The sequence below is a fragment of the Helobdella robusta genome (genome assembly GCF_000326865.2).
Source record: "Helobdella robusta unplaced genomic scaffold HELROscaffold_10, whole genome shotgun sequence".
Classification (NCBI taxonomy): domain Eukaryota; kingdom Metazoa; phylum Annelida; class Clitellata; order Rhynchobdellida; family Glossiphoniidae; genus Helobdella; species Helobdella robusta.
Window position 1 is genome coordinate 2,907,786 of NW_008703571.1, and position 19,027 is coordinate 2,926,812.

The 19,027-nt window shown below is 32.5% G+C and overlaps 1 protein-coding gene across 1 annotated transcript; it reads left to right on the plus strand.

Moving 5' to 3' along the window:
• Positions 1–156: 156 nt before the first annotated feature.
• On the plus strand, positions 157–17,058 carry HELRODRAFT_71294 (hypothetical protein; the record flags this gene model as incomplete). Its single annotated transcript, XM_009011967.1, has 9 exons — positions 157–273; positions 2,688–2,762; positions 2,986–3,072; positions 3,145–3,301; positions 6,519–6,567; positions 11,212–11,292; positions 11,607–11,751; positions 13,007–13,156; positions 16,882–17,058. 9 exons carry the CDS (start codon positions 157–159, stop codon positions 17,056–17,058), a joined length of 1,038 nt encoding a protein of 345 aa, XP_009010215.1.
• Between the last annotated feature and the right edge of the window lie 1,969 nt (positions 17,059–19,027).

A 19,027-nucleotide genomic window follows, 5' to 3' on the forward strand; every position in this document is an offset into this window, starting at 1 on the left:
TTTAATTATAAATAAATAAATTTATTAATTATTTTATTACATGTTAATTGATTGATTAGTTAATTAATTTTATGACTATTCGATTAAATTATTTAGTTATTAAAGGATTAATTATATAGATAAATAATTAAATAAATGAATAATCAATTAATAGGTATGTATTTTTTCAGATTAAAACAAAACTGTTTTGATGAGGCATCATCTTTTGTCTTCATTTGCTCCAAAGGGAAAAAAAGTTTTCTTGAATTTGATGATTTTTTGCCTTTGGTTCAGGTTTTTCAATCAAATTTAAAACATTTCTATTGAAGTTTTGTATTGCACTTTTGAAATATTTAAACGTAGTTCATGAAATTTATATTTACCAGCTTTAAATAAAATTAGTTTTCATCAAATCCTAAACCATCAAAAGAGTTTATTGATATATTACATACCAATCATTTCGCATCACTTGATGTCGAATCCCTATTCACAAATGTTCCTGTCAAAGATACTATCGACATTATAACTAAAATGGTTTATTTAGCAATATTCACCTTTAAAAATTTCAAAAAATACTTGAAACAGTTTTTAGAAGTTTTTACAACAGCCATCCATCAGCCCTACTGGTAAACTTTATAAACAGATTTGATGGAATTGCATTGGGATCCCTTTAAGGGTTCTCTTCGCTAATTTCTATCTTAGGTAATGTAAACAAGTAAACCTTCAAACAAAATCCGAAACTTAAACCCAACATCTACACAAGATATGTTGATGATTTTTTTGTATCTTATAACGATGCTAATCTAATCGACAATTTATTAAAATTATTCAATAAATTCAAAGTAAAATTCACCATTGAATTTGAAAGTGATAAAAAAACTCCCTTTTCTCGGTGTTCTTTTCACTCGCAACGAACACAACTTTCAAACCTCCGGTAATAATAAAGGAATATGGTTATAGTGAAGTAGTGAATGTACTGATGAATATAAATTGAGTACAGTAAGATCATTCATCAACCGCGCCTTCTCACACTCCTCATTCCCAGAGACGTTTCATCGGAAATCAAACGTGTCACAAATTTTTTTTATAAATAATAATTACTGCGCAGATCTAATTAACATCCAACAACGAATCACGACAACACTTCCAACTCGAAATATGAACAGCAGTAACGTTAATCGGGTCAACCAGCAATCTAACAATGATGATAATTCGAACTCATCATTCACAATAGCCGTAAAAAATAACATTACCTCCTGAACATCCATCAATCACTCGCACAAATCAATTAAAAATATAAGGCATCACATTCACCTCCACACTTAATATAGCACCTCATATCAATCACATCATCACAAAGGGCTTTCAAACATTTCACGCACTGAAAACACTCCGTTCACATGGTCTCAGAGGCGTCAAATTATTCGACATCACCGAATCACTCATCATCTCACGCATCAAATATGCAGCTCCCTCCTGGTCTGGTTTTGCCACGCAACAACAACTTCAGCAACTACAATCTCTCATCAAAAAACTAATTCGCTTCAACTACCTACCTGCATCATATCCTACCGTCACTCAGATATTCAACACACTCGATTCAAGGCTGTTCAAGAAAGTAGAAAATAACAACAACCATGTCATCCATTCTCTACTACCACCAATTAAAACTACAACACACAACCATAACTATCTAGTCGCCATCCAATCTACATATCAGGAAAAGACCTTCATCACAAGACACCTCAAACTTATTCACACTCAAAAAAACTTTATCATTCATTCACATAACTAGTTTTTATTTATTTATCAATCACCTCACTAACTCACTAAGTCATCATCTAGTCTATTAATTTGCCTTTTTATGCCATTACTTCATTTTATTGTCAATTTATTTCGTTTTCTTTTATTTATTTTATTATTATTATTATTTTCCATTACAATTTTATGTTTTTTTTTCGAATTTATTTGTGTATATTTTTAATAATATTAAAGCTATAATAATACTTATCAATGAATTAATAAATAATGCACTAATGATAGATTTATTGCGACGTTAAACCGTCATCGCCAGGGCATTATTTATTAATTTATTAATTAGTATTAGTATAGTTTTAATATTATTAAAAATACATACAAATATCAGTCTATTTGTTACATTGTACATCGTATTGAATAGATTTTTAATAATATTAAAACTATAATAATACTAATTAATGTATTAATAAATAATGCTCTGACGATGACGGTTTAACGTCAAAATAGATCTATCTGCAATAATTTTAAAGAAATGTTTGTTAATAAAAATAAAGTTTCACTTTTAAACAGACTCAATTTTTTTGATAAAAATTTACTAAGACAAATTGAAAAATTCGAATAAGTTGATAAACAATAATAAATCGGTGGAATTTATTACACACACACACGCACACACACACACACACGCGCGTGTATGTGTGTGTGTATGTATATCTTATATATATATATATATATATATATATATATATATATATATATATATATAGATTTATTTATAACATTGTATAGCGTGGTTCTGAAATGGTCCATTTAAATGAGCTTGTATTCTATTTGTGTTTTTAATCAAAAATTGTAATTAAAGCTTCTCATTAATTAATGAGTCATTTATTTCGATATAGTTAATATTAGAGTATTAAATATAAAGAAATATACTTTGCAAATTTTTGCAGGATGTTGTCGACAGCCACCCTGGTCTCACATTTTTGCAAGACGCTCCTGAGTTTCATTCTAGATATATACAAACGGTGTGATTTGTTTTTTCAGTTCTATCACAAAAAATTATGCTCGAAAATATTAAATTTGCTTACTATATGTCTATTCAAAATCATGTCATTCATTAATTTTAAATCAACAACATTTACATAGTTACAAAAATTGGCAGTTGCCAAACCATTTCATTAAAATAATAGTATTGATGTTGTTTTTGGAAAAAGTGGATTGAAAACAATGTAAAAATTTAATTCTTAGGTTATTTCAAGAATATTTTATTGCCTCAATCGCTCTTGGTCTGGTAAAATAAGTGTCACTGAAGTGAGACTTAGCAACCTACTACAGGTATTCAAATTTTTTATGAGCTATTACTGCATTAATAAGAAATTAAAGAATTAAATCATTTATAAATAACAGACCATTGAAAAACTAGAAGTGCAAGACGATATTAACGCAATTCTGGATTACTTTTCATATGAACATTTTTACGTCATATATTGCAAGTTCTGGGAACTCGATCAGGATCATGATCTGTATATCAGCGAAAGTGATCTGGCAAGACATAATAACCACGGTACAATTGTGATCATTTTTTAAATTTTGTCAATTATACATGTGTCAACATTTTTTAAAACTTATCTGTTCGATATCCGTAGCGCTTTTTACTGTTTGCAGTTTATCAAACTTAAGGGCAAACATTTTCATCAAATTTTCATTAATGACTGATAATATAATCCTAGATGATTTGGACCTACCAAATTCTGGCAAAGAAAGATGATGTTTCATTGTATGACATTTTAATTTAAATCACTAGCAGCATTTTTGAGATTTTTCATGAAAGCGCTATTTAAATTAATAACAACGGAACGACTTTTATTTCAGTCGTAAAAACATTATTAAAAAAGAAATTGAACACAATAAAATATTAATTAAAATAAAATAGATAAAAATTTATGATAGAAAGGATATCGGTGACTAAAGACATGCACAAAATTATAATATAATAACCAAAAAAGCTCTTTTCTCATTGCCAACAGCTTGTGTAGAGAGTTCAAGATGGCAACAATTGAATCACATTTTGTTCCTTTCAAAATATTTCAGAACGGAATTAAACGACACGTTTGACGAACAAACGAAAAAAAGACCAACAAACAAGAGTCTTGAAAGCAATATTAAGAGGACGAATTAAGCAGCTGAATAGTGAAGACAAACGCTTTTAAGTGACAAACGAAAACATCTTAGAAATAAATTCGGATAGCAAATCGGAGTAACGACAAATGTACCTGACCGAACCAGTAACAGCTGTAGAAGATCCTGGTATTATTTCACCAGCTTATTCAACTACCTAAAATTACATTAGCGATCTCAAGTCTATCATTCTTACGGATGATTTCCACTGTGAAGAACGTTGTAACTGGGATGCACGTTGCAACTACGATGCACGTGTCAATTGAAGAAAGTAGGCAGTTATCGTAATGATGAAGATGGTGATAAAGGCGAAAATGAAGGTTTTGAAAATATTGGAGAAGTTGGTTACGACAAAGACATTGAAACTTTCGATATGCAGTGGGGCTACTACTCAATTTTTTTTATTATTCTTTTAAAATTTCTTATTAACTTTTTATTATTAAAGTTTAATAAATTCAATATCAATATCTCCAAAAATCCAATCTAGTATCTCCAAAATAAAACCTTCATCAAAGCTAACGACATCTATCAATGGTCAAAAACTATGGAGAATCTTGCAGGAGTCCTTTTCAAATTTGTTAGGAAATATTTAGTCTAGCAGCTGCCAGCAAACGCTAATTTGTTTAGATCGGGCAAAACGCCAAGCCCTCCATGCCTTCTCTGGCTCTCGACAGACAAATAGGCATGTGGTTTCTAACTGTAGTTCTACATCCGCTCTATCAAATTATATCGAAGGACACAAAAAGATTATAGCCGCGATCACCAAACGGTAGAAATTATGTGCACCTGCCAATTGTCATTTATTTGCAAATTTGAAAGTTAACGATGTTCATCCTATATCGGATTTGTCCAACACTTATCCGATATTGACGTACTAAAAGGAGATTTTTGAGTTAATGGTGTGTCATAAATCTAATCTAGAATCATCATAACAATACAAGATAAATAAATATTCCGATAAATTGCACAGCTATTTAAATGACATTTAAAAACACAGTTCAATAATATTATAAACCATTAATCTTTGTTTAACGTCCAGAGACCCAGTTCCCCCGAGGTAGGACGTTGTTTTCTTTGCCATCAATTTTTTGCGCCAGATTAGGTGATCAGTTGTATCCATTTCATTTAAATTTAAACCTTTCATGTCTTGCTCGATTGTTTGCGACCAGGACTTCTTTGGACGGCCTTTGGGACGTGTGCCATCTGCAAGAAAAGTTATGGCACCGTTTCCACTTCGTTTGACATGACCAAACCACCGCAGACGGTGCTGCCGGCATTCGTCCTTTATATCATCTAAACCAGCACGACGCAGGATTTCGGTAGATTTGATGTTTTCCTTCAGACTAATTCGTTGCATCCATCGGAGCATTTTCATATCGGTCGGTGAAGTTGTTGTTTCAGTTTGGTTGTCATTGGCCCTGTTTCTGCACCATATAACAACACCGGGGATGTCACGCCGCATCAATATAGAGGCAAGGAGATGCCATTTATTCCAGGTGCTCGTATGCGTGCTCGAACGGCAGCTTCAGCTGTTCCAGTACAATCCAGAACATCCCCTACTTATTGAAACGATGTGACTCTCTACAAAAACATAGCTATTTCGAATTTGTTGTTGTGGATTGATGCAAGCAGGACAAACAAAGTTGGACACTTTAGGTTAAGTACCAATTATTTTTGAACAACGTTTGTGACACCACTGGTTACACTGCTGACACTTGATTGAATTGTTACCTACACCAGCTTTACAAACTGAGCAGGGCCATCGTCCAGTAGCTGTGGATTGGATGGATTCACCAGTGTTCATTGCTTTGGTTTTGCTGATGTTGACTTTGAATCCATGATCGGCGAGTCTGGTGTTCCAATCTTCAAACATCTGTGCTGCATTCTGCTTAGACGTGACTGTTAAAGTGATATTACCAGCATATATTAGATTCCAAATGTCACCAGTGCGTATTGGTTTTGTGATATCTTCCATCACAGTTATAAATAACAGTGGACTGAGAATCGAGCCTTGGTGAACTCCAACGCCGATGTCAAATGTATCTGTCTTTCCAGCCGTTGTGCTGACGAGAGTCCTTAGTATTCGTATACATTTCCATCACAAGTCGAACAAGATGTTCTGATTGCTTTCTGTGCAAAAACCCCGAACATAAATAAACACTGGAATTGATTTTAACTCCCTCATAATTTTTATCAACAAAGGGGCCACTCATACATACGTACATACATGTAAGCACGAACGTCCTGTTCAGATCATGTCCCTTGTGTTATTAAGCAGGCCTTCAATGATATGTTCGTTGGAATAACCTCTGGCCGATAAATTTGTACTTAATAAGCGGCCTGTCTCATTAACCGGTGGTCCAAATAACCAGCTTCAGCTGTGTCTATATTTATATTTGTGTCTGTATATATATATATATGTATATATACACCATATACTAACAATCAAATTTCGAAAGTTTTTAACGCGTCTTGAAGAACGATTATGGCTATTTTTACTATTAGTATCTTTAAATTTTTAAGTTTTGATTTCAATATGCATTTATTTTAAACTATTGATTCTAATGCAACGTATTATTAATAATTTTGTAATGTTCGTCAAGCTCTTTCATCCAGAATTATTAGTAGAATATTCTCTGGCGCTGTAACAAGGTTATTTATCCATTTCTTGCTCATGTGAAACATTCAATAAATTTTATTGTAAACTTTATGGCGTTTTTATTTTCCAAATTTCGAACTGAACACGACCAAGACAGCATGTATATATATATATATATATATATATATATATATATATATATATATATATATATATTTTGGTAACTAATCGTTGTACTACGGTACTTTATGCGGATGACACCAATATATTTTTGTCTGGTAATGATCCGGTGGCGCTGTTCAGCGAAATGAATGAACATCTTGTTAGATACCAGGATTATTTTAAAATAAATAAATTGGTCCTAAATCTAAAAAAGTCTAGTTATATAATATTTGGACCTAAAATTAAAACTAATAATAAAATATTTATTATCTTATCCCTGACAATTGGTGACACAACCTTGTCACGAGTCGAATCAACTAAGTTTCTTGGAATTGTCATACAAAGTGACTTGAATTGGACGCAACATGTACACATGATAGCTAATAAATTATATAAAGTCATTGGCGTTGCGTACAAATTACGCAACAAGCTAACTCCAAACGCAATGCTAATGATTTATTACTTATTTTTTTACCCTTACTTCATTTATGCAATGTATTCTGGGGATCAACCTTTAAATATCTAGTAAACAAAAATACTAGGTACTTCAAAAATATTTTTTACGCACTTGCTTTTTTTTAAATAGGTCTGATCATACTAAACAACTATTTGCTAAGTATAAGATATTAAACATTCATCAAATCAATATATATATAAAACCTTTGTCATTATATATAAAGTTATAAACAATGTAAACTATAGGTTTTTAAACTCTTTTAAATATACAAAATCATCAACAAGACAGAATGGTATGCTTTGCTCTGTTATAAGTAGAACTAGGACAAATGAAAGAAATTGGTCGGTTCGAGGAATAAAGCTATGAAATGCTATTGTTAGTGTTGAGGCTAGAACTATGCCAATAAATTTGTTCAAAAATTATGTTAAAGAAAGTTTACTTAGTGATGTTGTTAAATTGGCTGAATTTTGAGAATTGTATGACTTACTGAATTTTATTTATTTTCGTTTTTTCATTTCATCTGAACTTGAATAACAATTAATTTTTGCTCAAACTTTTATTAGTAGACAGTTTTTGTTTCTATTGATTATATTTTATTCTGTTAAATATAACATTTTGATTTATTGCTTAATTCGACAATTATTGAACATCTTGCACCTCAGTTAAGGTAATCAGCACAAGTTTTCATTATAACTTCTTGATTGCCTTTGATGTCAATAAAATTTTGGAAAAATATATATATATATACTTTAGTTTCTTTAGTTCAAAACCATATATATATATATATATATATATATATATATATATATATATAGTTAGTTAAGAGGAAATATATAGAAAGTTAAGAAAGACATATCACAGTCGTTGAGAAAATTGCAATGTTTACAATGCGAGTGTACGTCAAATTGCGAGTTGCCTGACGATGTCTATACGTTCTTTCAAAACCATGTAAGTTTTAAATGGTTTTGTGATACGTGTCTCAAAGTCAACATTAACATATCACTGCTCACAGTAACAAAAGTGGTGTTAACTAAAGTTGATAACTTGAGCGTTTTGAATAATTCGATCAGAGCTGAAATGGTGGCCATGAAAGCTGTGATGGATTCAAATGAATCGAAGCTGAACAATCTTGATTGTAACAACCACTGTTTTGAAGAGAAGATGCAAATGCTTAAAAAGGATATGGACTCGACTTTGGCTGGGGTTGTTAAGAGGGGCATTGATGATGTTGGTATTGAAATGAAGAAAACGTTGGTTCAGGTCAATGATGTTAGTACAGAAGTGAAAAAAACGCTGGTTCAGGTCAACGATGTCAGGGAAAGAGAACCCAACCTCATGTTGTTTAGACTACCTGAAAAGGATAATTATAAAGATCAAGTTTTACGGATATTGCGTCAGTTGACAGAGAATAGTTTTCTCGATTTCATGCAACATTTTTCTAGTTGTTATTGGAGTATAATACAATTCTTGGTGTTCTGTTTTGAAATTTTTTTTATGGATTTAATATCTTCAAATTTCTTGTTTCGATTTTTGGTATATTGCTGAAAGTTGTTTGCTAACACATTTGCTATTTCTTCATCAGTTTCATATATCTTTTGGTTAATAATGATGTAATTTGTTTTTATTTTTTATTTTTCCATTCATTTGCCAAACTTTTTTAACAGGGGCATCCCCTTTGATGGTATTGATGTACAACTCCCAACTAGATTTTTTTCATTTCTCAAATATCTACTAGCTACATCTTTCAATTTTTTGTAATTTTTCAGATTTGCTATGTAGGGTTGTTTATGAATATTTTGAACGCTTTTTGTTTCCATTTGATTGCACTTTTGCAATTGTTTTTTAAACCAGGGATTAAGTATTTTACCTTTCTTTTTTGTGTGATCGGCGCTATTTGTTTTATAATTGTTATTATTTTTGCCCTTTTGTCCATATATTCATCATCAATTTCCTCAAACTCTTCCGTCATTTCATTTGTCATTTTTTTTTAAATTTATTCCAATATGTTTTTTGTTATTCAATCTCTTCCATTCATTATTTGTTGCTTTATTTTTGATTTTTATAATTATTGGAAAATGATCACTACCAAAGAGATCCTCCTCTGCCTCCTATTCAATATTTTCATACATGGTGGGGATATCATAGCTAGGTCAATTGTGGATGATGCATTTAAGCGCTCATGGAGCTTTGTTGGAGTAGTTAGTTTGATGAGGCAAAGGTTGTTTTCTATCATACTTTTTTTTAATTCTTTGCCCTTGTTGTTAGAGCTTTGACATTCTCATAACTGTTTGTGTGCATTAAAATCACCAGCGAGGAGAAAAGGTTTAGAAATGTGTGGAATAATTTGTTTTATTTCTTCAGCTGTCATTAAATTGTTTGACCTTATATATACCCGTTACATACGGTGAATGATTTGTTAATTGTAACTCTTGAAGCTACAAAGTGACGGTTGGTTTTTAAATAATGAGAAGATTGTGTTATGTACATAAATTACTGTTCCAGCTGATGGATTTGTCTATGTTGGAGTGGCTGCTTTGTAGTATGATGCCTAATTTTTTAAAATTATTTGTTTTGCCTCAGTTGTTATGGTTTCTTTGAGACATATGATGTGCGGTTTGTATTTACTTATTAAAATTTGTAGTTCAGTTAAATTAGTTCTCATTCATCTTATATTCCACTGTAATATTTTGATGTCGTTATTGACATTTTCATAGAAGAGGCTTCATAGAAGTTATTTTGTTTGTTATCATTGTTTTTGTTTTTCAGGTTGAGTTCAATTTTATTATTTATTTTGTTTGTTATTTATATCTTTTGTGTTTCAAGCCACGTTTAACTCTGATGGGATTTTACTTTTGATTGATTTGAAATTACTATCACTGGCATGTTTACCATCCTCACTCATCGATTAGTCATTATCTATGTCACCATCACTGAGAAACACAAATCGATCTATGCATTTATTTATATTTTCTTTTGAATTGGAAGATTTATTGTTTATCTGTTTTGTTTTCTGAATTGGTTCTGATTTTCTAATTTGTAGTTGGTTTACTGTCATGTATGGACAAAGAGATTCCAATGTGTGCTTGATCCTGGGTTTCCACACTTCACACTTATGGTTTCCTTACTTTTGCAAATTTTGTGGTGATGACCATATTTTTGGCATCAGATGCATCGCATCGGTGATGGAATGTATTTTTCTATTTTCAGATTTTGGTAGCTCACTTTTATTTCTGTTGGAGACTGTGGGTTTTGAAAAATTATTATTTAAGTGTTGGTGTTTAATTTCTATTTATTTGTAATTTTTATGTTAGATATGTCGATGATTCCTTGTCCTTCCAATTTTTTAATTTATTCTTTTGTTAATTGTTTAAATAGTGTTGTTTTAATAACCCCTTTACTAGTGTTGAGCGTTTTATAGGGATAATATTTTACTTTTGTATTTATCAAGTAGTCAATTTTTACAGCTTTTTCTATTTGAGTTTTTTCTTTTAATTTAAATACAATTCTATATGGTTAAATTTTTATAAAAATCAATTCTCCAATGTTATTTTGGAAGAATTTGTGAATTTTGAACACCGATATTTTTCCAATCTCCTGACTGCCGCTTGGACATTGTGGTTCTATTACGTAATACATCGATTCTTCAGGTGCTGCTGCTACTTCTAAGGACGAGAACACTCTTGTTCTCTTCTTTTGTGGCTCCAGTTTGGTTGAACTAGCCAGCCCACCAAGTTCGCAATTTAAATTATCGCAACTGCAGAAATTTCAGTTTAATAACGATTGCTACATTTAAAAATTTAATTTTAGAAAATTTTGAAATAAATTTAAAATTAGTAGTCCGAAAAATGGTTTTTAAACAAAATTCGAAGCTACATGACACGTATCCATAACAACCTTATATTAATATCACAAATTAAAATAAATTATAGGCTTTGATTTAACGCGTGGCGTTATTCTAACCTTTTTGGTATTTCTTTTTCTGAACTGTCAACAAGAAAGAGTCATTTGAATGCAATTTCAACATTTATTATTTTTTATTCTTTGTTTTTTTTATTAATTCTATCAATGTTTTTTTAAGACAATTGGTTAATGGAAAGTTGTCCTACAAAGACTTTGTTTGGTTTTTAATATCCGAAGAAGATAAAAGACACCCAAGAAGGTAATAAACAAAATACTTATGTAAGATGGCAATGGTTTTTGATATTTCCTCTGAAAAAATTTTTAAATACTTGACGTGAAATGGCGTAGGAAATTGATTTGTTAAAAAAGCTGGAATTTGTATCGAATTAAAGTACACTAAAAAATAATCAGGGACGTACACAAATATGTATTTTTATTTTAAATGCACTAAAAAGGCAAAGTATTTATTTAATGCTAGTCAAAACATTAACAACTGAAAATAAAACTGTCAGAATTGCCTTTTAGACGATGATTATTATTCTTATTTCTAATAAGATTAATTTACTCTTAAAGCATTGAATATTGGTTCCGATGTATGGATTTGGATGGCGATGGTGTTATTTCAATGTACGAAATGGAGTACTTTTATGAAGAACAAGTCAAAAAAATGGAACTTCTCGACATTGAAACTTTGCCATTTCAAGATTGTTTGTGCCAGGTTTTCAATAAATTCATTTATGATTTAATCTGTATCTAATTTTTAGTAGATTTACTATTTAAAAAATGTTGTGTATTGGAATCGAAGGCGTGCAAATTTTTAAGTCATATCCTTGGTTATAATATATTATTTTGCAGTGCTTTGGAGCAAGCACTTTTTTGAGTTGCTCTGCTCCAGCTCCGTTCCAGCATAAAAAATTTTGCTCCGCTCGATGCTCCGAGGCGGGAGTGTGTTTTGAAGGCAATTAACAACAAAAAAAGTTTTTTTTTGTTTCATTGGTACAGATGAGTTGATAAAAGGAAGCCATTGCCATGAAAGATTTTATATATCATAACAATTTTTTACAAGTTGAATTTTTAAAATTGTATAAAATATTAAATTTCATAAGTTAATATTTTTTTATTTTTCAATCTAATATTTTTTTGTTTTTGGAGCAAGGAGCACTCAAAATTTATGTCACTCCGACTAAATTATCGTTTTTTCTTCGTTAATTAAAATTTAAATGTGATTAGACTAATGAACATTGCAATAGTGTAACTTTTATTTATTTATTATTTAGGTATGAGTTTGTTTTTATTCAAAATATTTTTTATAGTAAAATATTGTGTAAAAACATCAAAATTTATTTGTTGCCTATGCAAATAATTTATAAAATTTAGTTTAACTTAATGTTGAATCTCATTAGATATTGGAATGAACGTTAGAATTTATCTCGTTATATTAGCCTAGATCATTTAAAGTCACCTTATTAGATATTAGAATAATCATTTAAATTCACATTATTAGATGTTAGAATGATCATTTGAATTCACCTTATTTGGTGTTAGAATGATCATTTGAGTTCACCTCATTAGTTGTTAGAACGAACATTTGAATTTACCTCATTTGATGTTAGAATGGTCATTCGAATTCATTTCATTTTATGTTAGAACGATCATTTGAATTCACCTTATTAGTGCTAGAATGATCCTTTGAATTTACCTTATTACATGTTAGAATAATCATTTACCTCATTTGATGTTAGAATGATCAGTTGAATTCATCTCATTTGATGTTAGAATGATCATTTGAATTCACCTCATTTAATGTTAGAATGATCATTTGAAATCACAACATTCGGTGCTAGAATAATCATTTAAATTCATCTCATTTGATGTTAGAATGATCATTTGAATTCACCTCATTTGGTGTTAGAATGATCATTTGAATTTATCTCATTTTTTGTTAGAATGATTATTTAAATTCACTTCATTAGATGTTAGACATGATCAATCCAGCTGAGCCTGGAAAAATCAGACTGAAAGATCTTAAGGCATCATCACTCACCACAATATTTTTTGACACGTTTTTCAATTTGGAGAAATATCTTCGACACGAGCAAAAAGATCCATTTTCGGCATTAAGAGTAGGTCTTTTTTTATTTTAATGTCATAGGTTATTTAATATGTTTCATTTTCTGGTATCCTTAATTAATATTAGTCATAAATAAGTTGACAACAAATAATTTAAATGTAAATATTTAGAAAAGTAGTATAAAATTTACAGCGCAAGCCAATAACCATTCAATTCCAAGTTTTAAAATTACTTTCCCTAAATTCATTCAACGTTCAATTCTCGGGCAAACCATTTCTGTCTTTTAGATTTGATTAGTGGCGTAAGATTTTCCCACATTTTTTGTATAGGTTTTGTGAATCAGCTTCATATCATTTTTCTTTGTCGACATAACTATTTCGATAATAACTTTTAGTAACACAATTAGTAATTGGTACGATGCCACACAATTATTCTGTACATCATTATTACACTTACTAGACCAATCATTTTATTTGCCTTTTTGATAAACTAAAAAATATATTTCTAATAATTTCAAAGTTTTTGTACTCCCATTATCAACATCGACAATTCTGAGACATTTACTTTTAATCTACAGCTTGTGAACCAATCTTTTGTAATTCACAGTAACGTAATTTATGTAGATAGAAACAGGAGCTGTCTCGACACTCTTTTTCATGGCACAACACTAGTAATCTCAATTGGCTGCTGCAGCCTTTCTCCACTTTTTACTCTGGAATGTTTTATGTCAGGAAAAGCATTCATTCCTTAACTCAATTTTAACACTATCTACTTGTTCCCATCTCGTTATATAATCCAAAAATACACCAGTTTAGTGGCTGCAGGTTTTAAAAGAAGAATTTCAAATGGCTTGAGAGAGAAGAGATTGTTACTTTTGAAATGGTTCACTATATAATTTTTATATGGATTCAAAGTTGTTGCAGGGTATCGATGTCAAAAGACAAATCTATTACATTTTTTCCCTGTTTTGTGTATAGGAATAACCGTTCTTAATTTCTAGTCCGGGTATCCAATTTTTATTGGTATGTTAAACTGGCTGGAAAAATGTGCAAACAAAACAGCACCAATTTCTTCGAGTATACGAGGGTGTATTTCATTAAGTCTTTATGTTTTATTCTTAATTTATAGTCCGCGTATCCAAGTTTTATTGGTATGTTAAGCTGGCTGGAAAATGTGCAAACAAAACAGCACCAATTTCTTCGAGTATACGAGGGTGTATTTCATTAAATCTTTATGTTTTATTCTTGTTTAGATTTTTTGTTTTTTTTTTAATCTCTTTAATTTTGTATTTTCATCTCACTGACATTTTTCGCGAAACCTTTTTTGTCTGTATCAATATCGAGTATTAATACTGAGCCAAAAAGAAATGCGACCGCCTCTACTGTATCTTCGTTTTTCGTCATCACCCGGGTGTAGCAATCCGGTGCGGTCCAGGATGATTGGAGGAAAAGTATCATCATTCTGTTTTACAAGGGTAAAGGATCGCGCCGTGAATGTAAAAACTATAGAGGCATCACTTTGCTGTCAGTTCCAGGAAAGGTGTTTGCCCGCGTCCTTCTTGATCGCATCCGTCCTCTCTTGCTGTTTCGGCGCTGTGGAGAACAGTGGCTTCACGTCTGGTATGTCTACCATCAACAGGATATTCACGCTCTCACTCCTACAGACTATACGTGGATTTGGTAAACCTCTCTGGATTGCCTACGTTGACTTGAGAGCGGCTTTTGATTCAGTTCAGTCTACAGGGATGCTATGTGGCTGTTGTTCCGTGGATTGGGCATCCCCGATCACTTGGTAAAACTGCTTAAGGCTTTATACACCCACCCCTTGAGCTGTGTTAGATCGGAGGGGCGATGCTTTTGGTGGTTCGAGATTGATAGCGGCGTCAGACAGGGGTGTATACTTACGCCGGATGAGTTCTTGGCCCCAATGGATTGGATCATGGAGCGCTCCGTACACAAAGGTATGCTCGGCACCACAATCGACAAGGAGGTGTTCACAGACCTTGACTATGCAGATGATGTCGCTCTGCTGGCTGAAATGCGAGGTGTTCTCATACTGTCGTTGGCTGCTACGTCCGAAGAGGCAAAGCCTTTTGGTTTAGAAATGAACTGGGACTAAACGAAAATTCAGACAATCTTTCTGGACGATCCGTCACCCGCGTCTGTCTCGGTTCCCAAATACACTCGTCGGGCAGTAGTCACACTGAAATTTCGCGTTGGATCACCATTGTCCGCGCGTGTATGAGGTCCCTGAATCGTGTTATATGGCACTCGGGCATTTCGGTGACGACCAAAGTTCGATTGCTATTCTATGGATGCGAGGCATGGTCAACTACTGGCGCTTATTTGAAGAGGCTAAACGCTACAGATCACTGGTGCTTGCGCAGGATCCTTTGTCTGACCTACCGCGATCGCGTCACAAATGTTTTGGTGAGAAGAAGAACACAACAACACAAGAACTCCTGTTCAGGCGTCGTCTAAACTGGTCACATAGCTCGTGCCAGTCTCATGGAGGATCATTACCGGGCTTTAAAAGCTGTCATAGACCGTCCAAGACAGTCATGGATCCGCTCAGTGGAGAAGGACCTGTCCCTCATCAACTAGGGTCCTTATTCCGCCTGGAGACTTGCTCATGATCGCTTGAAATGGAGGCACCTTGTGAGCACGGCAACGTCCCGTTATGGGACACGCCCATAATAATAATAATTCATATCAGAAGTTTTTTTCTCAACGAAAGTTCCCGTTTGGCTTCTTGATTTTGACTTTTTCAAAACGACGACATAAAAATCACGGGGTTGTCCCTTTCTTCAGTTTGGCTATCGTATATTTAGCTTCATCGCCTAATTCAGCCTTCTTATTTGTACGAAAAATTCACTTATATTTATCTTATTGCGTAGTTTGCTACAATTTAAAACAAATTTTAGGTTTGCATGACTGCTGAATTTTGTGAATATTGGCTTTTTGCTCAAACTATAACTTTATGTCCAAATTGTTCATTGCATGATTTTTTTTATCTTCGTCCGATTCAAAGTCAAATAAGCCTGGTAATGTTACAAAAATATTTATTCATGGCATTAAACTCATCCAATGCTTCTGTAAACGACTACGTTATTTATTCTTTGTTCGTTCTCTAGGTTATTTTTATTCTTATAAGTTTCATCAGGTTGAATGAAACTTGTGAAAAAATTTTTTTGTTTTGGTCTCAATTGTTTTAACTGTTATTATTTTTATATAGGTTATATTTTTTAGCTTAAAAACGAATGTGCAACGATGTCCGAATGTAGTCTAAGTCTGCAATCTGTGATTCCACGGATGAATAAATAGAAATACATTTTTAACAGTTAAATAATTAGCAATTGTAATCATTTCGGAAATAAAAATCCAAACAGTTTTCGTTGCTTTTTAATTTTATGAGACATTTAGCACATGCTCTCCTAAATAAAACGACTGATAAGGGTCTCTAATTGTTGGAGGAATTCTTCACTAAAATATTTTCTCACCCAAAAATATTTAAAAATTTGGGATTTTCATGTTTTATAGCAGTGTTAATTAAATTACTTATCAAAACTAATTTGTTTAATATGCGGTGAGTAATAAATACGAGCATCATAATAAATGACTTTATATATCAAAAATATCATCGTTTAAGAACTGCTCAGAGCAACAACGTTCTCGACTCGTTAGCAGTCGTGCCGTGCCATCTTTAGTTTTTCAATATATTCCCGCCTTCTAAACCTTCACGTTAAGATTTTTTTTATTGAAAATTTATAATTGCCAGGATGAAGACAACGGTCTGTCTGATTTTGAAAGATTTGCTGCCGAGGAGTATGAAATGCTGGTGGCCGAGGAAGGTGGTGGGGAAACGCAGCAAACTGAAGGGTTAATAATGTTTTTTATATTTAAAATTAACATTTTATTTTTAACTTTCATTTTTGATGCATCGAATGAGCAATGATAATGATAGCCATGTTTTTTAAATGTCATTCATTTGCATTTCAGGCTTTATGATGACGAAATAGACTCAGATGATACAGACTTGTTAAAATCTGAAGTAGCCTAAAAACAGTTAATGGTTTTTATTTTATTATTTTTGTTTACTTTCGGGAAGTTTATGGTTAATGAATATTTTTTATTAATTTTTCATTTTACAGTCTGATAGGATTTATAAAAATAGATAGGGGTGTAATGTAATCATGTATGTTAAAACAGATAGCTTTATAAAGTGCACACTTATTTTTGCAACATGAAATTCTATGTATTTGATTTTGAAATTTTTGTAATTTTTTATTCGATTCATCAGGTTGAAGGAAATCAGTTGAAAATGCAATAAAGAATAAAAAGAGTCGTACAAGAATTAAACGGATTTATATTTTATTTATTGTCTCTGTTAAAACATTAGTTTCAACAACGGCAATATGTATAAATTCTCAATGTGGTTGTTTCAAATTTGCATGTCATAAAATTTTCAGCAACTGTGCCGTATAAATGAGCTTTCCATCAATCAAAATATAAACTGTCCTATTTTTTTTGAAAATATGTAGTTACAGCACACATAATGAAGTCACCGTGTGTGTAAGTTTGGGTGTGCAAATTGGAGTGCGTAAGTTTGAGTGTGTACAACATGTGTAGGGCCATCGTTAAAAATCTTATTGACAATATATTATTAATTGTTTCGCTAATCTTTTCGGTTATTCAAAATAAAAGTTTATCCAACTACTAACATAGATGTCGCTTTTTCTTCCTGTGCAGTTTCGTGTTTTCTAGAAGATAAATATGTATAGCAGTATGCACTCATCTTTATTACTGAAAATAAATGCTAATAATGCGAATAAAATCACAATTATTTTTCAGTATGTTTTAAAACATAAAAATAAAGTAATTTTACTCAAAATTATAATAACATTGACTGATTTTAAATCTTTTTAAACAACAACAACACACGTTTAGACTGCATTTTCCCCGAGATCGGGGGTTGCCGTTTGGCTACCTATGATGAAACCGAAATACCCCTCGACGCCATTCACATCTGTCACTCGCCTCAGTATCACGCAACCCCGCTTTCACTCTGTCCTTCTCCACCTGCTCTCTCCATCCCAATCGCGGACGACCCCATCCTATCACTCCTTCAACCTCGGACTCTAACGCTCGCCTAATCCCGACCCTTTCATCCCTTCTCAACACATGCCCATACCACCGCAATCTCGATCTCCTTATCAATGTCACAATGTCCTCATTCAGTCCCATCATCGACATCAGCTCTGTACTACTCCTCCTATCCTTCACTTTAACCCCACACATCATCCTCACCATAGCTCTTTCAGCCCTCTGCAGTACACTTTCCTCCTCTCTCCTCAACACCCAAGTTTCACCACCATATACCATCGCTGCTCTCACACATGCTTTATATACCCTCCCTCTCATCTTTACTGACCATTTCTTTCCACACAATACCCCACCCAGTTCCCTAAATTTCATCCATCCCACACGAACTCTTGCCGTAACAGCGCTCAAACATCCTCCATCTGCGTTCAGCTTAACTCCTAAATAAACAAAACTTTCCACTCTTTCAATACCACCGCTCAACCCCGTCCTTGCGTCCGTCCTATTAATCACACCATGAACACATTTCTTACATTTGAACGTGCCTTCCACCTTTTTCAGTGCCCCCCTCAAACCACTACATCTCTTATGCACCCATTTCTGACATCCTATACTCAACACCGAGTTAGCCTTCACTCTCCTGTCACATACTCCACAGGGGTCTATTTTACTTATCACTCGCTTCCCACCTCCCCCACTCACCAAATACACTTCGTCTTATCAATAACCCTTTTAACTCTTTCTTTTCGATAACACTTTTTCATCTGTCAAATTTTAACTGCAATTCTTCCATGCTATCAGCCATCAAGACTAAATCATCTGCA